General features: G+C 42.7%; 1 protein-coding gene across 4 annotated transcripts in view; it reads right to left on the reverse strand.

Moving 5' to 3' along the window:
• WDR7 (WD repeat domain 7) overlaps positions 1–27,482 on the reverse strand; it is a 211,299-nt gene extending 183,817 nt beyond the window's left edge. For 3 of the 4 annotated variants that reach the window (XM_081881350.1, XM_081881351.1, XM_081881349.1), the window contains exons 1-10: positions 27,277–27,482; positions 10,426–10,597; positions 8,126–8,232; positions 6,806–6,884; positions 5,633–5,807; positions 5,453–5,529; positions 4,374–4,493; positions 2,613–2,758; positions 1,283–1,397; positions 668–809 (exon numbers count right to left, since the gene is read on the reverse strand). In XM_081881350.1, coding sequence (XP_081737476.1) covers positions 668–809; positions 1,283–1,397; positions 2,613–2,758; positions 4,374–4,493; positions 5,453–5,529; positions 5,633–5,807; positions 6,806–6,884; positions 8,126–8,232; positions 10,426–10,584 — 1,120 coding nt within the window. In that variant the 5' untranslated portion in view covers positions 10,585–10,597; positions 27,277–27,482. The remainder of the gene's footprint in view (positions 1–667; positions 810–1,282; positions 1,398–2,612; positions 2,759–4,373; positions 4,494–5,452; positions 5,530–5,632; positions 5,808–6,805; positions 6,885–8,125; positions 8,233–10,425; positions 10,598–27,276) is intronic. The other variant, XM_081881352.1, reaches the window with a different exon arrangement.

Below are 27,482 nucleotides of genomic sequence, written 5' to 3' on the forward strand. Positions count from 1 at the left end.
TGGCCTGATTAATTGGAGTGACCTTTTTTAAATCAAGCTATCCATCTATAACTTAATCTAACCTATAAAACAGGCTAAATATTGCAGACCCAAGTTCATACTAACATTAGATTACCATGAAAGGGAGGGCTGCTTTTTTAATCTTGAAAATTCAGAACTCATTGTTACACCTCAGAAAGGCTTATTAGAATAAAGTTTAATTATTTCTTCATCTAAGTGCCTTTCACATGTATGGTACTTTATTCTCACCATGCCTGCCTGCATGTATTACACTTGACAGATTTCTTACTTTGCACATCTGATGAAGAATACTTATTTTCAATAGGAGTGATTTTCAAATAACATCTCACAAGAGATTATGTTCATGCCAGAATCTTCCTTTTTTCAGCTCTGAAGTGTCGCAAGACATTACAACTGCCTAAACACAGCCATTCTTTTAGAGCCTGGTTTTTATGAATTGCATTGTAACTGAAACAGAGAGGATGAGTGATTAAATTGTGAGCAGGGGAATCTAGCGACAGACTTCCACAGGGTTGGCGACAATGCATGCCGAAGCTTTTCCAGGATTTTTAGAGACTAGCTAGATTTTACAGAAATGAGCACCATTCACATAAAGGGAAAAGTCTGCGCTGAAGATGCGTGCAAACGTTAATTGCAAAGTAGCTACCTTCTGTCACACTTGGATGGTCAAGCGAATTTGGGATACTCCAAATGCTGAGCCTCCCTGAGGAGTCTCCCTGAATAAGCAGCTTGTGAAAGCACTCTCTGCGGCCGTAGAAGAACCGAGTCACAGGAGGGCAGATTAATAACTGCAAAAAAGAACAAGAAAAGAAAGAGGCATCAGTGTGATCTCAGAGAAAAAGGAAGAACTAGAGGGCAACCTTGAGCATCAGAATCCCAGTTTTACACAGCTCTTGATGAATACATGGAGGTCTCAGGTATGATTCCCAGCATCTGCAGTTAAACAATTTAAGGTAGAATGGGTTGGGGAAAGCCACACCTGAGCGCTTAGATTGGAGTTTCCAAAACTTCCGGTTCCAGTTGGTTTTCTGGACTACAACTCCCATCATCCTTAGCTAGCAGGACCAGTGGTCAGGGATGGTGGGAATTGTAGTCCAAAAACAGTTTGGGGAAACCCTAGCTTAGACAGACCCTTCCAGTCATAAGAGACTTGAGGCTGGGAAAGTCAGTTTCAATATGTTCACTGCAAGACTGTCCCCACAGCATTTAATTAACAAGCCCCCTTGCTGTGAACACTGCAGCAACCCAAATAAAGTCTTACCTGTTTATCTGATTTCTCCACTGCTCTGTCCACAACACAGTGGAGTTGAGGGGGATTTAGGTTTTCGACAACTTTTCCAACATCACTGCGAAATGAATCACTAGCTGGCAAGCAACTGCGGAGGAGAGCCACACATACGCATATAAAGACGGCAAAACATAACAAGCTTAATCTCACAGCTTCAGTGTACATGTATTGGTCGCAGCCTACATAGCTAGGCATGAGCTGAGCTTCTTCATTTGCTTCAGGAGCTAGTTTGACCTACTAGGTTGACATCAATGGCTCTGAGGTGGAATGGTCTGTAGAACCTCCTCCAGGTTCTTATACTTATTTAACTGGCCACTTCTCACACAGAATGCTTGTCCCTGTCATTTTATGCCAAAAGAATCCACAGAGGCAAATCACATAGTGTTGCATCCAATTGTGTTCCTCTAGCAGAGGCTTCAAAGAGCTAAAAAGTGAGGGAGATGTATTTTTTACAAATTCCCCCCTCTCTTTTGCAGCCCTCCTTGCCAATTACTAAACTGTTATCATACAGTTCCCCCAACCCTTTAGAATACATGTGGGAAGGCATAGGGGAAAATCAGGAAAAATACCTTCCCTACTTCTGTTAACAGAAGACTCCACTGAATCAGAAAGCCTTATCTTGGCAGGGGGGGGGTATAACTGAGAGCAGTCCGTATGTTTTACTGAGCAAGGAAGAGCCTTCACGAATGAAAACATATGGACAGGATGAACTTCTTGCGTCTTTCAGCCTTTTAATTGTAAATTCCATTTACATTCAACCTTCATTTAGCATTGAAGGAAAGAGTGCCCAATTATGCTTCCTCTCCCGTCCCACATGCAAAGAGTTTGAAACCTTCTGTTTTAGAACTAATCACAGTTCCCCACAATTTCCAAAGTGAGGGAACTGTGGTTTTTCCAAGCCACAATTTAGTTTAAAGAAGCCAAGATCCAACCATGCTTTGGTATTGTTTGTTAACATCATCTATTTTTGTTCTCAACCAATAGCATGGAGGAAAGTCTCTTTAAATCATGGGTAGGCAAACTAAGGCCCAGGGACCAGATCCGGCCCAATCACCTTCTAAATCCGGCCCGCGGACAGTCCGGGAATCAGCGTGTTTTTACATGAGTAGAATGTGTCCTTTTATTTAAAATGCATCTCTGGGTTATTTGTGGGGCATAGGAATTCATTCATTATTTTTTTTCATAATATACTCCGGCCCCCCACAAGGTCTGAGGGACAGTGGACCGGCCCCCTGCTGAAAAAGTTTGCTGTCCCCTGCTTTAAATGAAACGTTTAAAAGTGGAAACCTTTGTCCCTGTGTACCTGGCTGGAAGTTTATATATAAGACTTTGACCATCTTCTGTCCATATGATTACTTTGTCCGCTGATGCAAAATCGCCACCTGTCCATGTCTGCCCATTCTCACTGGGGACTGAGCATAACAGGGAATAATCACCAGCATCAAACACCTAAAGAAAATAATCACATAACAAAAAACCCATCACTGTATCGTAAATTCTGCCCTGTTGAGAACTCAGCAACTCCCTGTACTTTTTAGATACAAAGGGAACAAATTAAAAATGCATCCCCTAAATATAGAATGAACTGTAATTGACTCCAGCTGATCTTACTAGTAACTAAAAGAAATATTTTGTTTGTTAAAAGATCTATATCCCATCTTTCCATTTAAAGACAAACTGCCCAAGACAGAACACATCTTTTAAGATAAAAATTATCTTTAAAACACTAGATAAAAAAGGTCACAGTCAATGGAGAGACATAAATAAAGGGATTTGTAAAACTTTTCGGCTCAGTGGGTCAAAAGCCTGGTGGAAAATGAATGTTTTAGCTTTGTGTCTGAAAGCTATCTGAGAAGGTACAAGAGGAACTCCCTACATAGGAGACAAAGGACTGCAAATATTGTATAATCCATACTAGAAGCAATTCTTTCCCCTTTTCCTTTTTGTAAGAAAAAAACCTGGGAAAGCAAAGGTCATACTGGGTATCTTAGTAAATCTATAAAGTAGGGATGGCTAACTTTCTTTCAGCCTTAGGGTCGCATTCACGGTTAGGGAATCCTCTGAGGGATGCATGCCAGCACAACACACATTCACTGTCCACCCCTGCCCGAGAGAGAGAAGAGAGAGAGAGAAATAGAACTCTTTCTCTGTGTCCCAACTTAAGAAGCCCACCCTCTTGATATCACAAATGGTCACAGAGACAGCAGTTTTCCTCCCAATTGCAGCACACGGCAAAGAACGGAAGTCTTCTCTTCCCAGCTCATCACTAAGAACAGCCTTATGCTTTCTCTGGAAAGGCACTTTTTGTCCCTCTATTAAAGCACCACTGCTTTCTGAAAACTAAAACCTCCTAAAAATGGTGCTGGACCAGAGGGAGAAAAGGCACATTTCCAAAGTAAACAGACACCCAATTTTGCTGGTACAGTGGTGCCCCACAAGACGAACGCCTCGCAAGACGGAAAACCCGCTAGACGAAAGGGTTTTCCGTTTTGGAGGCGCTTCGCAAAACGAATTTCCCTATGGGCTTGCTTCGCAAGACGAAAATGTCTTGCGAGTTCCTGCGGGGTTTTTTTCCCTTTCCCCCCTTTTCCTAAGCCCTAAGCCGCTTATCAGCTGATCCGCTGATAAGCCGCTTATCAGGTGATCCGCTAAAAGCCGCTAAACCGCTAATAGAGCTAATCCGCTAAGCTGTCAATGGGCTTGCTTCGCAAGACGAAAAAACCGCTATACGAAGAGCCTCACGGAACGGATTAATTTCGTCTTGCGAGGCACCACTGTACTTGAAGCAGCCTGGTGGGCCGGATCCAAGCCATAGGGTTACCACTCCTGCATCAAAATTTACCTTAGCATTTGAATAAAGCCTGTAGTATTATAAAACAAAAGCAACCCATCAGCAACAGGGTGAGCTCACATGCACTGGAGAGATTATGTGTTTGATGAAATCAAAATCCAATTGATTTATAATCTGACTATCCTAAGCTTCCTTGCATACGTGTCTCACTGACAGTAGTTGTAGCTTGCAGAATAAAGAAAATCCAGCTTTTACTTAACTGGTTATCCTTACCCTCCAGTATTTAGAACAAACTACCAAAAGTGATCTTTGGGTAAATGCACAGAAAGAAATACTTTGGCAGTTTTGACAGTAAATTGGTTTAGACTCCTCTTCAAAGATTGGCTCTGTATCCTATAAAGAGAGAGGAAAGCATTTCAGTCACTCATGCAATGATCTCCAATACATTAAATTCCTCAACTCCTCCTTTGCACTCCTATAATTAATACAGCTATTCAGATTGTTCCTTTTTCTTATTGGTTTTTCCTGACACACGAATTTTTTTGTAGCTTTAAAACTTAGCTTGAGAGGAACTGATTTTAAACTCATATTGGGCTGGATCCAGACCTTGCCTTCCATGGATAAAAAGTTCCATTCTGTCCACAGAAGGAATTTCATCCAGTGAAGTGATCCCACTGGCTTTGGGGGGACAGGACATGGGGAGTTTAGATAATTCTTTCTCCACCTGCAGGCCCCGGAACCACTTCTCACACTGTTTACCTGCAGAGACAAAGTCTGGATCCAACCATAACTTCCTTTCAAGAATTAGCTGGGGGACATACTCGCCTTCAGCTTCAGTAAGCAATTTCATGTAGCATGATGGCTACATCTTGCATTCACTTGCTGCAGTAGTAAATTATGTTTGAGCCTTAGAAACAGACATTCCCCCTTCTCAAAGTGGCTGAAATGCTAAACAAGCAACACTGGTGATAGGTCATGAAACTAAGGAAGAAATATGTATTAATCCACCTTTTCCAAAAGGAAGGAACAAAACCAGGAAAAGGTTTATATATATATATTTGTGTGTGTGTGTTTATGTTAAAAACTAGACATTCTCTATCTGCACGTACTGTATCAGATTAAGTCAAGGCATAGTAAACATGTCATAAGAAAAAGCCCTTAAGCAAGCAGATTTTAAACACCATCTGTCCAGAGCAGAAATAGAAGCATTTATGAAAATAAGTCTATATTTGTAATGGGAGCACAGCAAAAGTTACTGTTGATCATTTTCGGCGATAAGCCAGACTGACTAATAAAGCCAATTCTGGAAGAAGAAAGACTATCGGCATGAATCTGGGTCTGTTTCTCTTTACCTGCATGTGATTCACTTCAGAAGTTACGATCCACACTTTCAGAATGCCAGTCACTGAAACGGCCACAACAGTATCCTCTATGGAAAATGAAGACAGACCATCAAGACCTGTACACCAAACATTGTTTCTTAATGGTTGCAGAGAAAGTTCCTGAAAAGTAAGAATCAACCATGGGCTAACCTTGTGTTCTGTGAGATCGAATAACACTCATGGAGCTGATCCAGTCAGGAGAAATCTTTGACACCAAGGAATAAAGAACTTCAAGGCTGGTAGCATCCACGACAAGAATTTCTGGGTAGTGGCCGTGACACAACAGTCTCCCTTCGCGCTGGGTTCCAATTGTGAACTGATAGAACTGAATATTTAAAAATTGGGGGGAAAGAAAGATATCAGAAACTTTATAAATAGTACTGTGGATGTGTGTACTTGATCCAGAATGCAGAATCGTCTTTCAGACCATAGGTGCAATCTATTTTTGTAGAAGAGCAGATTTTTATTTTATTTTATTTAAAAAGCATCCCATAATAAAAACTATGGGAGGTAACCAACTGCAGTAGCCCACTCAAACAACAGTTGTTCTGCTATGGGAGCTTTGTTCTTAACAGGGCAGCAGCCAAAGCCAATGGGTGCCTTGTGCTTGGGAAATACGTTGCACAATTTCTAGCAAAACTACTACTACTGTTATTGTTGTTGTTGTTGTTGTTGTTGTTAGCATTCACCTCCCTGCTGACCATTAAGCTTGTGCACGGCTGCAGGTACTGCCACTTTCACAACAACTTCAACTCTGAAACGCCGTGTGCTAACATTACATTACATATAATTAAAAGAATACCAGAAATCAACACTGAACAAGTTCTTCAAAGGTCAGCAGTATAATCTTGGTACTGTGCACTTCACAGTAACAACCTGTGCTTATATGTTGCACTAGATTACAGGAAGTGGGCATTTATTTAGCTTTGTAGTTCCCGTATTACCATTCATTCTTGTTGCAAAATACCACACATCAACCAATAATGGAATTTACTAAACTAATAACAGACCACAGAAACATCTTGCCAATTATCATTTCTACACTCCAGCTGGTACTAAAAGGCAGAAAAACTGGTTCCAGTTACCCCTCACAGAATGTAAGTCTACTCAACTTATATTTTTGCCAGTTTTTCTAACACATCATTAACAGTGCACATGTTTCACAATGCAAAAAAAAACTCAACCCTCTGATGTGTTGTACTTGTATGAAAACTGGTAACTGAGTTCCTGTAAACTTTGTTAGCTTAAAAAGCAGTTATAGGAAAGCCTATATAGGCAGTATCACACAAAACCAGTTATGGCTTTTATTTATAAATCATTTACCTGTATACCAGTATGTGTGCAGGCTAATTTAGTAAATTCAATGCATCTTCCATCATTCACATCCCAGAGGCACATCTCCCTAAACAACACAGAAAGGACAATTAACCAATCATCCTTCTGCATTCACATGAACCAATGACTGTATCCAACTGTTGTTGTTGTTGTTGTTGTTGTTGTTGTTGTTGTTGTTGTTATATTTATTGAATTTGCATTCTGCCCTATACCTGCAGGTCTGCACATAATGACTTTAGCAAATGCAATGGCATGTTAGGGTTGTACCTCTGGTGGGGACACACCGTGGTCCTTCTGGGGCAGTTTGTCCACATTTGGTCCCCACCTGTACTCAGCTCTCGCCTGTGGCTCCTAGAAGCTGTCAGCCGGTAACAGCGACCCCATCTTGGGATGGCCAGCTAAACCAGGTGAGGATATCTGATGGCTCTCAAACATACAGGGGAAATTAAGGATTTCCCCTGTATGTCTGGCAGATTGAGCGGACAGGCCCAATAGTGGGTCCAACAGTGAAGAAGGCAGTTTCTGCACATGCTGTAGAGGGAAATGAGTGGTAGATGGGGAACATCCACCTGGGAACAGAGCCCATATAAGAGAAGGAAAACTCTCATCTTAAACCTCCACTGCCTCACAGGATATCTTTGGGAAAAGAAAAGGCTCAGGAGTAAACCCTACACAAATTTGGAGTGGAGTCTCTATGACGGATGGATGGATGGAGTCTTGTATGCCTCCTTCCGGCAACTCCTGCAGCCAAGCTGGTGCCAAATGTATTGTTCTGCTTTCCTTTGGACCGTATTAGCAAGGCCGAGGGGGGGGGGGTCTTGTTGTCTGGGCAGCCCAGGACCTCCAGACATACTGCCCAGGCTTGTGTCCTGGACTAACACAGCAGTTTGGACTTCACTTCCAGAGGTACACTCTTTCGTCTCTTGAGATAGAAGGATGCCAACCACCCTCCCTCTCCTCTTAGCGCACCCTCAAATCTGCTCTGGGGTCTCCCAAAATCTCTGGAGTAGATTTTAGGGGTGCTGTGAGTGGGGAGGGAAGGAAGCAAACCAGTGGAAGCTTTGATGTGCCTTGGGAAGTTGTTCTGTGTGCACAAAGGGCTCAGTTGGCCACAACCTTGAATCTCTAAGTTGATCTCTTGACATCTCCTTCTGATGAAAGGAGGAGGAAGGGCAAAGGTTCAATGAGTGCTCATGACCCTTTGCACCATGGGTTGCAAGGAGGCTATGATGCTGCACAACAGTGAATATTTCAAGAGAATGAAAAATTGAGAAATCAATCACATGGGTTGGAAGGGGCTATACTTACCCACTTTCTGATGCACTCACTATATACTGCTTCTCGGACGAAGCACTGGCCTTGGACAAACAAGTAACTGAAGCTGTGTGACCAAACAGCAGGGCTCTAGGATTTATCTGGGATCAGAGAAACAAAGGTATTCAGAATTAACGAGAAAGCACCTGAATTGCCGAGCTTGATCATTGAATCAAAAGTTACCATAGGTATGGAGAAAGTATTTTGCCAACTGCTGGTCAGACAAGGTGGTGCCTCTCCATAAAAGCCAACGCCTTTACAATGCCTTGCAAGGGAGTGTGCACAGGACACAAGCATTTTATTTTTAAAAAAGCATTATAATGCTGTAAGGCACAACTATTTTCTTTACAATGAAGTAGCAAAAAGGAAAAAAGGTTCTTCTAGTGCCTCCATCTCCTGGGTTAGATCACTCAATCTGTTGCGCAACCAGTTTCTGCTAGTGCAACTGCTGCATTGGATTCTTCTGTTACATAACATTAAAAGTCACCCATCTGCTACTGCAGGAGGCCTTGCGCTAGTGGACAGAGAACACTGGATACAGCCCAAAGTCTCAAATGACCTAGATGCACTACTGCTTCCCCACCCTTAACTCTGGGTTCAAAGCAGAAGGTCCTGCAAGACTTCTGAAAGTTGCTCAGGCTGTGACTTTAGCAAGCTGGCAATAGGTGTTCTACAACATGAGGGCAGCCATTAAGACTGCTTCTTTGTGCACCCTTGTTGGTGCTCTTGGTGGTTCTCAGATTTTGTAATGAGACAAAGAAAGAGGCAGCCTCTTAAATTCTGTTGTGCTTAAGCTGTTGAGTCTTAATGACACATTCAATGAAATGGAAGCCATTCTTTTAGATGAAAACAAGGAGGCTTTCAGTAGTTAAATCTAAGAATTTCTGTTCCTGGATTAATAATAATAATAATAATTTATTATTTATACCCTACCCATCTGGCTGGGTTTCCCCAGCCACTCTGGGCGGCTTCCAACAAAGGATTAAAAATACATTAAAACATCAGTCATTAAAAACTTCCCTAAACAGGGGCTGCCTTCAGATGTCTTCTAAACGTCAGATAGTTATTCCTGTAAGTGCCTGCTGTTCATAATACCAAACGATTGATCTCACACTTTGTGGCCAATGGCTTGCTTTCTCAGCAAGACCAGTCCACATTTAAGAGTTTTCTTTGCATACAGAACCAGTTTACAATTTATGCAGGTTGATGCCTTTTATCCAATTTGTATAGGAAAGTTTTTGCTGTTGCATTCCACAGCTTTGCTTCACATGCGTAAGGTATCCCAGGTCAGGAGCACACACCTTTCACTGGCAGAGAACCATAAAATATTCCAGCACAAACACACTGCCTTGTATTGCTGCTTTCACTTCAGAATTGCCTAGCAATATTTGCTTTAAAACAGATCACTTAAAAATGAGTGTCTCTGGCTTTAAATGGCACCTAGGAGCTGCAAGTGGTGTTACCTTGGCCAAATCAGCTGCTATGTGCCTTTCTAATCTAATGTCATAAGGCTACGATTGGTAGAAAAACGTTTTATTTTAAAAGTTACTGGAACTTCACAGAGCAGATTGCTTGTTTAAGCTACCAATAATCATTCAAACAACTGAAAGTTCCATTGTTTCTTGTCTTTTTCTATGTGTGTGCAACAGACATGCAATTAGCTTTGAAAGCTCACCCTCATAAAGAGAACAAAGAACATGGCATGGCATACAGAAGATGTGAACTTCAGCTTCTAGTTTATTTATTTGGCATTCAAGCCTGCACGATCTTTAGAGACTTACTGCAAATACCACCACCACCTAACTATACCACAAACCAAAAAAACACAAGCCGACGAGGAGTGCAGTTTTACAAGCAGAATTGTTTACAAGAGACAATGCATTCCCAGGTTCAGCATCTGCATTAGTTATTCATGTTAAATTGATCTAGCAGATTGACCTCCAAAAGGTCAGGGGGAAGGGAGAACCCAACAGAGCCGCTTTCCAGCAGAATTCATTGATTTTCCATGCTAATGATAAAAAAAAAATCAACACTCTCTCCTACAAAAGCAACCCTATGAATATCAATAATATATATTGATTGTTATGCATCAGCTCAAGCAGCAAGGTTTTGCTTTGGAAGACGCATGCATACCGTAACTATGCCTTATCTGTAGGTTACCAGACACACATTCAAATCTGATTATAAATGTTCAGAAATGTGTTTAAATTGTGTTTCTGCAAAACAGGGCATTAATTACATTTAAACAAACCTAAGCATCGTGAAAGACATCGTATAGTGCACAGTTAACTTACCTCCAGATCTGAAGAGAGGTCCCAGAGACATATCTGTCCATCATGGCATCCGGTTACAATCATTGACACATCATCCATTAGTAGGATGGCCGATACACAGTGAGTGGGAGCTTTGCGTCCCCATAGCACAATTGGAAGGACCAAACTGTTGCCTGCCATTATGGTATCACACCTGTAAATGCAATATGCAAAATGATGGTGATTAACTGATATACTACTTTACATGCCAAAATGGCTTCTTATTTCGATTCCAAAAGTAAAGAACAACCCAACTAATTTTATTAGCATTGAGATAAGTAAGATATGTGATGCATTTAAACATCAAAGAGCGTTCTACAGAAATGCATCTCGATTCAATACCATTGCATGTGCCACCAAAAACACACACACACAAAAACCTGTTTGAAAGCTCTTTAACTTTTTTATTCACCCAGCGAAATTCCAAATGAGTTAAGGTTACCTAGAGACGGGCAGTGGAATACTCAACATTGAGTTTGTAATGAAGGGTTCTTCAATATTTAATTAAAGAAACTCGTGTGTTAATGTACTGATGCCTTGCTTCTCCACCAGACATTTAGGGAAAAGCAAGTGCATGTTGTCTATTATCAGCTGTGGCCCAAGAGAAATCATCATTGGGAAATAAATATTTCAGAAGTTCTCGAGTCAAGTAAGATGATGTTCAGTTTCTTTCTCCAAACGATACTGAGCATACACAGAGGCCTCATCTGCACATCACACTAAGACTGAGCCATAGATACAGACCAATACAACTGTACGAACTGCATTTGTAGAGAGGAAGTCAAGCATCCATTGCAGTTTGCATTCTAAAATCAGAGAAAGACCCCGGCAGATATAGAGTAAAAATAAAAAATAAATCTTCAGGATATGAACCAAAAACAGTTACAAAAAATGACCATATACACATAGACTGGTTTTTGTGTTACATTTGTTACAACTGAATGCTTTCTGAAGATTTTTTTTAAACAAATATTTGGATTCTATTTGATAAAAGTCTGCACGCTATTTTAAAAATGGTTTTCTTACAACTAAGTAAAAAATAGTCATAGGAAGTAGGAGGTAAGTGACGTCTTGCAATATTGGCATTTGTACTTTAAGTTTGTGGGGCAAATATTGGCCTCCCTTTTTGTGATTTTCTCTGGGTTTTTTGCAGTACACACAGAGCGCCTGTGCTTCAGGAAGAGAGACAACAGCTGGCTATTATTTCACCCTTCAATGCATCATCACTTCAGTGGTAAACAGCAAATTTGGTATGCCATAAAAAAAACACCTTTAAAAAATACTTAATTTGTGCTGCCATAGGAAAATTACACAGCAAAATGTGACCTTTCCAAGGGAAGATGAAGCAGCTTCCACCGTACCCGTTTTTAAGATTATCTCATTATTTAAGATTAACACCACAATGGTCCCTCTTACTCTAAATCATTACACAGAGTAATTCTTAATGCAGCCAACAATTATTATATAAGGGCACAGGACATCCAAGCAGATCAACACACACTGTACAACTCAATACAAATTTGGCTTATATCACAGCGCCGTACCTATTGCTTTGGGCAGGCTGCACTATCAGATATGACCCTGTCTGACATAACTGACCATGCCACCAGGATCATCTGCCACAGACAAATACATAGCCGTACTTCTCCCTATCAAAAGCCACAAGTTTCCTGGTGACCAAGAACATTTGCTGGCTCTTGGCAATGCTCAAAACTGCAGCTGGTTCCTACCAGGGCTTGATTTAGGTTTGATGAGGCCCTACGCTACAGAAGGTAATGGGGCCCTTTATATGTCTAGGTGTCCTTTGTCAACAACAAATTGTCACTTTTTTTGTGTTGAATGTATGCTGTATGGTAATTTATGGACCTAATAGGTATCTAAAGCCATTTGCGCATGTTGCCGTGCAACCAGTCCATGCAGAACGCTCGGGTTCGAATGTGATCCATGCGGGATGCACGTTTGCAACCAGCAGCGGCGCATCTGCGCACGCACGGGTTGCAATTCAGCACTTTGGCACATGTGCAAAGCACAATTTAGCGCTTCTGCGCATGCGTGACCCCCAAAACCCGGAAGTAACCCGTTCCGGTACTTCCGGGTTTCAGTGGGTCCATAACCCAAAAAAATGCAACCTGAAGGATCTGTAAACCGAGGTATGACTGCATATAGAAATGAGCAAACCAGTGGTATTTTAGGGAGCAGGCGAGCAGACAGGGCTCATGACTTACATCACAGGAGCCTACACAACACAAAACACTGTTGCTGTATGTAGGTTTTATTTTATTTGTTTTTTATCTTATATTTTGGAAATGTACACCCAGTTGTTTTTTCTTTAATTTTTTTGGGGGGCCCCAAGAGAGTGGGGCCCTAAGCTATAGCTTGTTTAGCTTCTACGTAAATCCAGCACTGGTTTCCATCCTACATTTCCATCAATTTCCCCTCCCCAGCTATAATTTGTCTGTGCAAATTTCTCTGGCCCTGAAAGCCTCCCCTAGTTCCCAGTCTCCACCTGTCCCACTGCCTTCGTGGAACAGGCTTCAGTTTGGCTCCCCAGCCTTCACTTTCACCTTAATCCTCATTGCAGATAGGTAGCCGTGTTGGTCTGCCATAGTCAAAACAAAATAAAAAAATTCCTTCCAGTAGCACCTTAAAGACCAACTAAGTTAGTTCTTGGTATGAGCTTTTGTGTGCATGCACACTTCTTCAGATACACTGAAACAGAAGTCACCAGACCCTTCTATATAGTGAGAAGGTGGGGAGGGGTATTACTCAGAAGGGTGGTGGGAATGGGTGATTGGCAGATAGCTGTGATGAGCCTGTTGACGACTCTTAACGACTGCAATAGGTCTTACAGGAAAAAGCAAGGGGTGAAAAGGTGAAAAATGGCTTTGTCATGTATATAAGACAAAGCCATTTTTCATGACAAAGCCATTTTTCACCTTCTCACCCCTTGCTTTTTCCTGTAAGACCTATTGCAGTCGTTAAGAGTCGTCAACAGGCCTTAATCCTCAGACAGATTTGGCCAGACTATCTTTTCTGAAAAGTAGGCTTTGCCTTCTGAGTCCTGACAGGGGCGGCCCATCCCATTTCGCCACCTGAGGAGAAACAGGAAATGCTGCCACACCACCCATCACCCGCCGAAACCTCGCTTACTTGGGTGATGCAGCAGGTGCTGCCTCTGGGGTTTCTGTCCCTCAAGGCAGCTGCCTCAACTTGCCTCACTGGAGGGCCGGCCCTGCCCTGTGACAATCTAGGTCCTCTTCCTAGCCCTCACACGCCCTGACCCCGAATACAAATCAGACACCCAAAGTTTATCACGCTAAACCACCCTCCAAAATTTCTGGTCACCTAAAGCCATTTATTTGTTAGTGTTACTGGCAGCTGGACTAAAATTTGCAAGAACAGGGTTTGTTAATCGCACCAAAGAACACTGCAATACCTCAGCCTCTCAGTGAAGAATTCAGACAAGACCTGCAAATGTCATGAGCCAGAAGACAAATATCCAACAGCATGCTGAAGGGAATTTTTGTTACTTAAGTTGGTGGACTAGCTGGACTACCAAAATTATTTTCTGCTTCAAAATGGCCATGTTTTCTTCCTTCTGCAATACAAAAAGTTTTGTGCCTCTTTCATGTGCTGTGCTGCAACTGCTCTGATAGTGTTTAAAGTCAATAAATTTTGAATATAGCTTATTCAAAGTTTGCCAGTTTATTTCAGTCCTCTGAACAACTTCTGTTTACATCAACCTCTGTTATCTAAACTACACATCTTCCCTTTGGCATAAAACATGTTTAAACCAATCACATACGAAGAACCACACAATCTGGACAGATAGCAGGGCAAAACACACAAAACAAGAATCAGCTTCAAGGCTGCAATCACACAGTATATTCACTTACATGGGACTCAATTGTGTGGAGATATGTAGAGTATTATACCGAAATTGGGCAATAGTCCCAAAATGATGATCTGCAGGTATTATTTGTACAGAATAAAACACCAATACGCTTAAGGTACTAGACATGCACAGAACTGAGCATATTTCTAATTTCATAGCACCCTATTTTAGGGTGCTCAAGATATCTATTCACTACTGCAGCACCGAGTAAGTACACAACTGAAAAAGGTACACATTTCCTCAATTTATTTATTTATTTCTGCCTAATAAAATTACAATATATATTCATAAAAAACAGATTACTTCTTTAAATTAAGAGGCAAACATCAATATATTCAGCTTTCCAAAAAATTAAAATACTGCCCTTCTGTGACTTTCCCAAAACACATTTAAGGTAATGAATTTAATATCACTCTTCCTTCATTCATACAACATTATAAACTTCATTACATCTGTCCATGTAGAACTCAGGATACATGGAAGTTATCAAACACATTTCGGCATAGAATCGCACAAAATTATGGAATACCATAATGAACAGGACCAATAAGCCACTGTAAACATCTACATGAAAATCAACCAACACCAAGCTTTCAGAAAGGAAATATTAAATCTAGTCAAAGTAAGAATGTTGTTTCTACAACTACCTGTTTCCTTTCGTTTTTTTAGCACGGGACCTGAACGCTTTTAGTACTATCTTCATTTTCAAGAAGTGCAAGCTCATTTTGACAGAGGATAGGGCTGGTCGGTTGGAACAGTGCAGGCTTCTTTAACAGTACATTTAGAATACCAAATATATCTCAGTGAAAAAAAATCAATATTTTCACATCAATGATGGAAAAGTACAGTCACAAACATATTAATCTGCTAACAAACAGTCCTGAAGCTTTCGGGCTATGAATAATTATACTCTGAAGCACATATTTTCTGCAGGACTGGTGCTGATCCCCAACCCTCGGCCTGGAGAATCTGAAGATATATCATTAAGAAATCACTTTCTCAGGACCTTCAGAAGGTCCCAACACTCTGTTCTGCTGAAAGAAAACTCAATCCAACTCCCACTGAGTCTGTAAAAAGCTTTAAGCCTTCCAAGCTTTTTTCAGCAGCATATTAGTCTTTTCGTTGTTTTTATTTACAGTTTCCTCTGTAAATTTCCACAGACACAAAATAACACAGTCACGATCGCTCCAAACGACTTAGAGAAGACCCGCTGAAATTAAAAAACATGACTACGTTAGGTCAGTTACTGTATTTTTCGCCCTATAGGATGCACCGTCCCATAATGCGCACCTAGTTTTTTGGGGGGGAAATAAAGGGGGAAATTTTATTCCCCCCCCAGGCGCGGAGCTGGGGCGGGGGAAGCCCGAGCTTCCCCCGATCCCAGCCCCCAGAACAGGCAACTCTCCGCAAGCCGTGGGAGCCCGGCGCCGGGCTCCCGCGCCTTGCGGAGAGCTGCGCAAAGCCTGGGTGCGCTGAGCTCAGTGCGCCCAGCTTTCGACATTCAAGCAACTCTCCGCAAGCTGCGGGAGCCCAACGCGGGCTCCCACGGCTTGCGGAGATCTGCACAAAGCCTGGAGAGCGAGAGGGGTTGGTGCGCACCGACCCCTCTTGCTCTCTAGGCTTCAGCGAAAGCCTGCTTTGTTTCTCATTTACACAATCAGTGTGCACTCCCTTACTTAATTCTTTCACTAAATATGACAACAGGAACTACAACTGTGAGCACTATGCCAAACCGAGTCTATAGGTTGCTTACTTATTGAATGAGGGCAATTTGTCTCTCCCTAGAGCAGGGTTTTAAGGAAAATTTTAATAAAGGAAGGTTAACGGTTATACAACAAAAAGGAAAGAAAACTATTTTTTATTATAAGCAGATGGGGTAACTAAAAACATTCCTTTTCTCCGGAAATGCTATGTGGATCTTGCCCCTCTGACCTCCCACCAAAGTCTAATTACTATCAGTGTCATATAAACACATTTCTGCCCCTGCAAGTGAAAAGCTTTTTGTTCAGCCGGCTAACACACACACACACACACACACACACACACACACACACAAACTAATACAATGGCTATCATTCTTGCAGATTACCAGGATTAGGGGGAGTGAGCAAAATTTCTCTGTGCTAAAGAGACACAGCACTCCAATGTGAATACCTTCAGCAGGGCTTGAAATACTGTACAGTGGTGCCTCGCAAGACGAAATTAATCCGTTCTGTGAGGCTCTTCGTATAGCGGTTTTTTCGTCTTGCGAAGCAAGCCCATTTACAGTTTAGCGGATTAGCGCTATTAGCGGTTTAGCGGATTTTAGCGGATCAGCTGATAAGCGGCTTATCAGCGGATTAGCTTAGGGCTTAGGAAAAGGGGGGGGGGGGGAGGGAAAAAACCCCGCAGGAACTTGCAAGACATTTTCGTCTTGCGAAGCAAGCCCATAGGGAAATTCGTTTTGCGAAGCGCCTCCAAAACGGAAAACCCTTTCGTCTAGCGGGTTTTCTGTCTTGCGAGGCGTTCGTCTTGCGGGGCACCACTGTATCAGGGAAATGTCACCCTCAAGTGAATGAATGGCAGCTATTCACTTTATATGGGAGGGGGAAAGGATACACCTGGGAACACCATTCAAGTAAGTAGAAGCTTCAACTGGCCCTAGAGATTCCAACCTCTGAGATTTCAAGTGTACTCCTATCTAAGTAGCCCCACCCTGAATCCTCATGTCACAATATAACGTCACAGGGTTAGGGGGATTGTTGTAAGTAAAATTCTAGTGATGCATTTACCTCCCCAGTTCCTACAACAATCACCTCCAGTTTTATCCACGCGGGTGGCGCTGTGGTGCAAACCACTGAGCCTCTTGGGCTTGCCAATTGGAAGGTTGGCGATTCGAATCCCCGTGACGGAGTGAGCTCCCGTTGCTCTGTTCCAGCTCCTGCCAACATAGCAGTTTAAAAGCACACCAGTGCAAGTAGATAAATAGGTACCGCTGCAGCAAGAAGGTAAATGGTGTTTCCTTGCGCTCTGGTGTCCTGTTGCGCCAGAAGTGGTTTAGTCATGCTGGCCACATGATCCGGAAAGCTGTCTGTGGACAAATGCCAGCTCCCTCGGCCTGAAAGCAACCCCATAGTCGCCTTTGACTGGACTTAACCATCCAGGGGTCTTTTACCTTTTTTAAAAAAACCTATAAGCCACTTTTACCCAGTCCCTGATTCCATATGTTATCCTCCTACCTGTGGAATGCATTCGCAGTACATAAAACTTGGACTTTAACAAAGCAAGAAAATAACTGTTCAGCCCTCCAGAAGTGTAACTAAAGGAAAGAAAGGTGGAGCATATATTCAACTCTAGGAACCACAAGCAAAGAAGAATCCAAGCCATGACTCAAATCTGCATTTTGAAGTGTGATGCAAGGTTCAGCTCAGTTGATCCTAATGGACTGTACAGTGGTACCTCGGGTTACACACGCTTCAGGTTACATACGCTTCTGGTTACAGACTCCGCTAATCCAGAAATAGTACCTCGGGTTAAGAGCTTTGCTTCAGGATGAGAACAGAAATCGCATAGCGGTGGCACAGCAGCAGCAGGAGGCCCCATTAGCTAAAGTGGTGCTTCAGGTTAAGAACAGTTTCAGGTTAAGAACGGACCTCCGGAACGAATTAAGTTCTTAACCTGAGGTACCCACTGTATGTCACATAGCAGCTTTAATACCAACGAGCCAACAAATAAAGGTTTTAGGATCTGAACACCCACTGAATTTCACCTCAAGAGTCGAGCCAAGGTATTTTGGGGCCTGGAAGGGGACTCAACTGATGAACCATAAGTACACACATAAAGCAAGTGATAAAAGTTTTAGAACAAGAGTGCAAATGGCACTCAGAATAGTAAGATTAATCTGGTACTTAAGCCCCACACAACACAGCTCCATGGGAACTTATCACATGGTGTTATCTACTACAACTAGTCATATCCTTGGAAATTAGGATAAATACACAATAATACCATCATCACTATAAATAATATCCAAGATTATAGCTTTATATTTGAGAGGAAATCTCAGTATAGCTTATATTTTCCTACAGGTAAAGGCTTGTATTAAAGTATGGAAAGAGAGAGAGAGAGAGAGAGAGAGAGAGAGAACTGTATTGAAAAATCAATAGCTGTAGAATTAAGCTTGGAATCCTGCAAAGCCCAAATGAGCTGGTGTGGAGACAAATGATTAGAGCCGGTTTTGCAGCAATTGTGCTCCATTCTGGTGGTAACAGGAGGATTCGGAAACATTCAGCTTTATTTATATTGCTATTGAAGATCATTGTTGTGTCCACTGTGCCCTTTATATTCAAAAAAGGTTAGGAGGAAAATGGTTGAGTTCTCTGGTAATTTTTAAGTACCAGAAGATTATCTGGGAAGAAATGCATGTTGACCCCCAAAAAATTTTTTGCTGTATTTATTAGGAACTTCTGCTGGGCGAGCTGAGGAAAAAAGGGCCAAATTGAAGGCATGAATGCTTCACATACTCAATGCACTTGTATTTCATGGATTTGAACATTATTTGGTTTTGACAAAGTGCTGCAAATAAAAATCCAAATCACTATTCTGAGCCTGGTTGTTTGAGGGCTTTTAGGAAATTAAGGAGGCAGTTTCAGACCTAGTTGCCATGGAGACCAATCCACATCAACGATCAGTAATCAGGCTATCATTATCCGCAGGAGGGCCAAAGATTGAACTGACCTGGAAAATTAGCTATGCCACTACTTATAAGGGTAATCCCTCAACACAGCTGAGGGAAAGAACTCTGATAATGTGCCAATAAACACAAACATTAACTCATCTGTGCATTCATATGCCTTCCTTCTAGCAGGCTCATCAGCCTGCAGTATCTCAGGCTTCCAATAGTTGCAAACTTAATCTTTTTCAAACAATGCCAAAAACTAAATTGCGAAGGATTTAAGACTTTCCAAACGTGCAAGAACTTAGATCTTTGCAAGTTATACAACTTATAATAAACATTAAAATAACTCCCTTTGTTTTCATTAGAAAGGCACACAGTGGAAACCTTGGATGTAAGTTAAATTACCGTATTTTTTGCTCTATAAGACTCACTTTTTCCCTCCTAAAAAGTAAGGGGAAATGTGTGTGCGTCTTATGGAGTGAATGCAGGCTGTGCAGCTATCATAGAAGCCAGAACAGCAAGAGGGATTGATCCCTCTTGCTGTTCTGGCTTCTGAGATTCAGAATATTTTTTTTCTTGTTTTCCTCCTCCAAAAACTAGGTGCGTCTTATGGTCTGGTGCGTCTTATAGAGCGAAAAATATGGGTACACATGAACTTCTCACTGAATATACGGAAGTGGTGGGGACTGATGCAGCTCCCAAAACTAAGTGGATACCCTGGTTTAGAAATTGAAACCAGTTGACTCCTTTGTCAACAAAACCAAAGCTTCCTTAGGAGGAAATGAGATAGTAATAAATTTTAACTCCCTTTGCTTCATCTTCCTTTCCTTATAGGTGTAATAGGGACAGATGTTCCAAAGAAAATTCTCACTCTGCATATGACAACAGCAACTAGAACAGGCTTCCTCAACCTCTGCCCTCCAGATGTTTTTGGCCTACAACTCCCATGATCCCTAGCTAGCAGGACCAGTGGTCAGGGATGATGGGAATTGTAATCTCAAAACATGCACAGAAATGGAAAGAAGGGAAGGTTCCAACAAAGGAGGAGCGGCTTTTGAAAGCAATGCAGAAATGGCAAAACTGAAAGCAAAATTGAGAGACGACAAACTTTTCATAGAAGAATGGAGGCCTTTCATGGGCTATTAAAATTTTTTACAGTGAAATGAAATTGCGGGCAGGACTCAAGATAAAAGCAGCAGAAGAAAAATGACAAAACAATTGCAATAGAGAAACTTTTTGTGATACATAAAGAAATAATGCAGTAGAAAATGTTTTAGTAAAAACACTGTGGAGGTGAGGCAGGGAAGTCAACTTATGAAACAATGTAGTTGATTTGAAGGTTATTGTGAAAACGTTTGAAAAGGTTTATTAAAAATTTACACACACAAAGTATAGCTGCAGCACTTTGCACAGCTTTTTGGTTTTTATATCATCTGTTGTGTTCAATCTGTTCTCTCTGATTTCCATAGAGCATTACTGTGTGGTCAGCCCATACTATATATTCAGCGATGTCAGAGGCATATAAAAGGACAAAGGATGAGAGGAGGAGTGGGGCAAAAGACAAAAGGAATCATGTTCATATCTGGCATTGTATTTATTAATTTATTGCATTTATAGATCACCTTTCTGCCAAAGCACCCAAGGTGGTTTACAGTTTTCAAGTGCTAAAGAAAATTACTGTATTTTTCCATGTATAAAACGCCCCCAAGTATAAGATGACCCCTATTTTTTTTTAACCCAAAAATAAGAAATCAAGTTGTTTAGCTTTTTTTGGGGGGGGGGTCACTTCCGCCAATTGCTCACCCGCCTGCCTGCCACTGCCAATCGCTTGCCACAGCCACTGCTGATTGCACACCTCACCGCAGCTGCCAATTGTCGGCCCGCTCACCACCACCAACAGCCCACACACCCACTTGCGGCAGCCACCAATCGCCTGCCCAACTGCCGCAGCGACAGCTAATCAATCTCCTGCCTGCTGCTGCCATTAATCGCACGTCCCCCCTCTGCATTCACTATCCATGTATAAGACGGCACCCAATTTTTGCCTAATTTTTTAAAGCAAAAAGCATCGTCTTATACACGGAAAAATACAGCATATAAAATGTGAACTTGGCCAGGCGGGTGGAGGCAGTCCAACTGGAACAAGCCCTGATAATGTCTTTGCCTCCCTCCCTCCCTTCGTTCTTCCTTTTCACAGTCAGCATTAGAAACTGATATATAAGCTAGGTGCCAAATCGCCCCTTTAACCAGGGTTACAGTCACCAAAACAGAATGCCTAGTTGTCGTATTTGGGACCAGACTTCTTGAAAGTTGTATTTTTCAATACGACTTTTTGGGTTCCTGAAATTCATTCTGAATGTGTAGATGAAAAATAATGGATAGAATTCCACAGGATGGGGTGTTAGTGTGTGAAAACAGTCAAGATACAAGGATCCCCAGGCATGCACCTCCACTTGCTTCTAAGAAAACAGGCACACATGCGCAAATATTTGCAAAATTCATTCCCAATATGAATTTTTATCCTGCAGTGTTTTAAGCAATGTGTTGGTTTAAGATTACTATAAAAAGTGCATTACTGTTAAAATTATTCCCTCCACACACTCATTCAGGTACACCACTGGAAACAGTCTCTTTTTTTCGCTTGAAACTATGAAGCATATTTCAAGCTGTCACAACACAAATCACACTTATGAATTCAGAGCTCAAATCCATAAATTTTTGAAATAATCATTTATGTTTTCTAAAATCATAAGTTCTGCACATGAAGACAGCTCCCATACCATTCATAATTTGTTTTACTAACCAAAGAATGAAAAAGGGAACTTCCCCCACAATCTTGAGTTATATCGCTGTTCGAAAGCAAGCTCACATTGCTTGTTCAAGAGCTCTTAAACGGATCTAGAATACTACCTTATAACACATATTCATGGCACAAGTTACACAGAAAAATTTGTATTTCATGGCCCTAATGTATAAAGAGGTGTATTCCTAAGGAATCACAGGGATATTTTTCACCATGGCAAAATTAATCATCATAACCATCCCTGAAGTTTGTATTCAACACATACTTCCTCAAGAGTAAAAGGTAAAGGTAAAGGTACCCCTGCCCATCAGGGCCAGTCGTGACCGACTCTAGGGTTGCGCGCTCATCTTGCTCAAGAGGCTGGGAGCCGGCGCTGTCCGAAGACACTTCCAGGTCATGTGGCCAGCGTGACTAAGCTGCATCTGGCGAGCCAGCACCAGCGCCGCACACGGAAACGCCGTTTACCTTCCCGCTAGAAAGCGGTCCCTATTTATCTACTTGCACTTAGGTGTGCTTTCGAACTGCTAGGTAGGCAGGAGCTGGGATCGAACGACAGGAGCTCACCCCGCAGCGGGGATTCGAACCGCCGACCTTTCGATCGGCAAGTCCTAGGCGCTGTGGTTTAACCCACAGCGCCACCCGCGTCCCTTCCTCAAGAGTAAGTCCACTAGAATAAGCATGCTCAGCAATGCCATGCACTTGCACTACAAATTCTGTGGCAGAGGCTAGGATAAAAGAAAGTGCTGAAGACATCAAATGAGCTTTATGGCTCAGACAGGATTTGGATCTGGGTAAAGGTAAAGGTAAAGGTAAAGGGACCCCTGACCATTAGGTCCAGTCATGGCTGACTCTGGGGTTGCGGCGCTCATCTCGCTTTATTGGTCGAGTACAGCTTCCGGGTCATGTGGCCAGCATGACTGAGCCGCTTCTGGTGAACCAGAGCAGCACACAGAAACACCGTTTACCTTCCCGCCAGAGTGGTACCTATTTATCTACTTGCACTTTGACGTCCTTTCGAACTGCTAGGTTGGCAGGAGCAGGGACCGAACAATGGGATCTCACCCCGTCGCGGGGATTTGAACTGCCAACCTTCTGATCGGCAAGTCCTAGGCTCTGTGGTTTAACCCACAGTGCCACCCGTGTCCCTATTCTACCACAATAGTTCTCAGTGTCTCAGTCTTTTCTTTATGTCTAGCATTACTTCAGTGTTTTCTGGCTTATGCTCACCAGAAGACAGAAACATGGCTGTGAAAGGAAATTACTAACTCCTGAAAGTACAACTTGCAACACTCCACTGATCTATCACTGGGTTGTCATAGGCCACCCTTCTGTGAACTGCACAACAAGCACACACAGTTGGCTTTATAGCTCAGTGGGATTTCCTGTGTTCAAGTGCAACACTCTAACCTCTACATATACCATGTTGGCTCTGTTAATGTGTATATAGAATAACTGTTTGCAGAAATATGTACACAGTTAAAGGTTGTGTAGCAGGGTGATTTTTTTATATGCAGTTTGTATCAATACAGCACCCTATTTTTCGCTCTGTAAGACGCACCAGACCATAAGACGCACCTAGTTTTTGGAGAAGGAAAACAAGAAAAAAAAAAAATTCTGAATCTCAGAAGCCAGAATAGCAAGACGGATCGTTGCGCAGTGAAAGCAGTGATCCCTCTTGCTGTTCTGGCTTCTGGGATAGCTGTGCAGCCTGCATTTGCTCCATAAGACGCACACACATTTCCCCTTACTTTTTAGGAGGGAAAAAGTGAGTCTTATAAAGCAAAAAAATACAGTACTTTGCTCCATTATGTGTGTGCATGCTCTTGTTCCCCAATATCTCCAACACAGTTGAAACCGTTTTTCCAAACTTTTTGGAAATGTGCTCTCACTTGTAAAGGTAAATCAAGATTATCTCTTTTGGGGGGTGGGGATACACAACGAGATTTCAAGGTTGAACAGTTGGGAAATACCTCATGCTCGCCTAGCTCTTATGTCATTAGCAGCACTGATCCAGCACCTCCTCTGTTCCTCGAACCCTCACAACACCTCCATCACATTCACCTTCCTATCCAGCTGTACATACTATCCTCTCCACAAACGCTCTACTTTACCGATGCAACTAAGCACTTCAGGAGTCAAGAGAGATGCAACTTTGCTTGAATTTTGTGGGTTGGAATTGGCATTTTGGGAAACCTTACAGAAGGGTGTGGGAAAACTGCTGCCATCAGCTCCCTTCAGCCCCAGCCAGTACCATCAGCAGTCAGGTATAATGGGAGTTGGAGCCCATCATAATCTGAACAGGGACATGTTTGTCTACCCCTGCCTTACACCTTGATTATTCATGGGTTTCTTGTCAATAAAGCATGCAAAAATATTTGTGCTACATCTATTTGTCCTGGGGTGTGCCATCAACACATTGTTCTATAAGAAACTGACTTAAAGGCTTTGCCCGAAGCTTCTATTCCCAAAGAGATTATATTATTGATCTGAAGTTTATTACACCTTTGTCATCCCATTTCCTCCAAGAATGACCTACAGAGCAATTCTATGCATGTTTACACAGATGTAAGCCCCACTATGCTTAGTGCGACTTTTGATGTATATTGTCTGCCTGTATTAATGACAGCGATCTTACAGATGTTGGAAATATAAGAAATAAATAAGCTAATTGACCAACTGAATGTTTATACCGTGCATTTACTATACTTAAGTAACAGTTATGATAGCAGAAAGGTTATATAGCAACACCTGAACCAATTCAAAACTCAGCGGGATGAAATATGAACTTGTATTTAGATTAAAATGCTCAGACGTTACACAACAACAATTAAAATCGCACGCTATTCAGTGGCCATTGAACAAAAGGTTCTTCCAATGCACTTGTGTTAATTAACTCAAGCTAGTTCCTCAGCACATTTTGCTTCTTGCCAATTCCAGCTGGCTCGATAGGGAGAGAATAAGAAGCTGCTAAACTAGGGGTGTGCTAACCCTCAGTTCAGAGACCTCATCCCTGCCACCCAAACAAATATCCCCACTCCCAAAGAAGCCACTGATTTGACAGCAGAAGCAAACGGGGGGAAATTCACAAGACACAGAACTGTGGAAGCAGCCCAGCCCCCTAACAGCAATGCAAATTGGTCCTCCCCACACATCAGTTTAATTATTTTATCAGCAGACAGGTGTGGTAACTATCCCTAACTGATCTGCACAGATCTACTGAGGGGTGCAAGTGCACCTCCTGTTTCGAAGTAGATGGTGGCTACACACACCTAGCAGCTAGGCCATAGAACAGAAGACATGGATAAAACAGCTATTCATAAATGCAAGAAGCATGCATTATGCCTCTGTCCCTCTTGCAATTTCTGTAAAACTTTGCTAAATCCCCTCCTGAGCCATCCTAACTTGCTCTTGTCAGCACCTACCTGCTACCTGTGATTTCCTCCTATATCATCTGAATAACAAAGTTGTCATCATCACAGCATCTCACATACCTTCAACATAAAACTGCTGAATTTCTAATGTTTGTGCTCCCTCAAGCCATACACAGAGTAATTTACCCTGATATTTTATCCTTTTTCACACAAGCTCCTCGCATACCTCTCTTCCAGACATGGCATTTCTCTGTCTCATAATGGGATCAACAGCTAATATGTAAAGAAACAAGTTACAATGCATTATGATGGCCTCAAATCATAAGATTAAAGGTTTCAGTAACAATGTAGGTTGAAATTCTGCTACAGACCCACTTGGAACAAGGAGAAAGGGAACGCCAGAATGCCAAGTTTAAGGTGACAACTACCAAAAAACAAGTTTCTAAGTGTATCAATTGTTTATTATTTATCACTCACTTAAGCTGACCTTTGGGGAGTGAGGGAAATTTCAAATAACCAACAATTTTCTAGAGGTAAGAGTCACATTGTTTGCAGGGAAAAGAAACAGCTGGAAAGGACAGATAAAGTCTGCCACCCTATCAGTGCCCAAGAAAGTTCAGCCACCCAACTGCATCACCCACAGAAAATAGATGCTTTTTTCTTGTACCAGTAAGAATGGAGTAACTCACTGCTCATGTTGCAGTGGAAACTCAGCCAACTAAGCCTGCCAGACCATGCCAAGCAAATGTACAGTGGCTATCATCTCTGAAGAAGGGATTTCACACCACAAGGGCAACAGGGCACCAAGCAGCCAAGGTAGCATTTACAAACAAAAGATTCTGATCTGGAGATGCAAGTCACAAGTCCACCAGAGAGAAGGGTTTTGTGAGGAGCCATTAAAGAAGAGGTATCTTCCCAGAAGTCCGGGAAGTATTCTTGGCATAACAGTGACACTGATTGAACTCTATAATAGGTGTTTGTTTTGTATGTGGTACTCCACAGTCACCTGCTCTTCCTCACTTTCACCAACACATGGTACGAGTAAACAATGGGGTGCCATTCTAAGGCGCTAGAATAAAGGAGTTTCCACTCCAGGGCTGAGGATAGGCCTGGCAAAATCAGTCTCAAAGGAGACTGGGCAACAGGTGTCAGTTGCCATTATAGGCAAGGTGGGGGCAGAAGCAAGCAGAAAGCAGCTGATGGCTAAAAAGCAAGGATCTGAAGATGTGCTGGAGGGTATGAAAGGGGCACTCTTGCCCCCCCCAATGTCAAGTGAAGGGCAGCAGTGCACTTGGCACAGAGGGAATATTGGTGGCACCCTCCTGCTGAAGGAGAGGGCAAAAACTGTACCACAGCAAATCCAGCCATCATCAATGGCCAAAGCAGGAATGACACGCTTTAGACCACTTTTTGAGTGGTTTCAGGAATACGAAGGAGCTGGGCCCCCGATAAAAGCTTATCAGCCCCTTAGACTGTGACTTTTGGTGGCTTTTCTCTTTATTTTTAAAATGGCATTGCCCTTCCTAGCCTGGAAGCACCTCAGGCCGAGCAACTGGCAATGAAAGCGTTCCCACTTAGATATATAACAATCAAGAAGGGAAAAATATACGAGGGGCAGGATAGGCGACACTAGGGAGGAAGGGGGCTAGAAGCACGAAATGGGTGGGTGGGGTGGATTTCACAAGAGGGGCATTGCCAGCCAAGCATGGGTTTGTGGGGGGGGGGGAGCCGAGGTTGGCAAAAAGGGGCACCTGGTTGAGAGGGCGCCCCTCTACTACTTCTTTTTATATATAAAAAAGTGGGAACTTAGAAGAGATAGGAGGATGTCGCCTCTGAGCCCTGAAAACCAAAAGTACCAACCCCCCCACACAACGCGAGCTTCTTAGAGTGGGGTGGGGGAAGGACCCAAAGGTAATACTAATAGAAAGCAGCATTTAAAAAAAACTAAAATAAAGAGGGGGGGTGAGAACACCCTAAGGAAGGAAGGACGCTTCGGTCGACCTGCGAAGGAAGGGAGCAAAAAAAGCAAAATTACTCAGCAATGGGGGAGGACAAGAGGGGGCTGGGGAGAGTCCTGCTGCGCCCACCGCCCCAGGGAAGCACCTACCTGGGTGTGGGCGGGGGCCGCCTCTCCGCCGGCAGAAGGGGCTCCCCGCTTGCCCCCCACCTTCCTCCGGGCTCGCCTGCCGCCCCTCGCCCTCCTTCTCTCCCTCTCTCTCTGCCTCAACGCCTGGCGCTGGAAATCAGCTGACGGGCTCCTCCAGCTGCCGCGACTCCCGCTGCAAGTGTCGCAAAAGGCCCGGGCGGCGCTTG

The sequence above is a fragment of the Podarcis erhardii genome (genome assembly GCF_964252035.2).
Source record: "Podarcis erhardii genome assembly, chromosome: 11".
Taxonomy (NCBI): domain Eukaryota; kingdom Metazoa; phylum Chordata; class Lepidosauria; order Squamata; family Lacertidae; genus Podarcis; species Podarcis erhardii.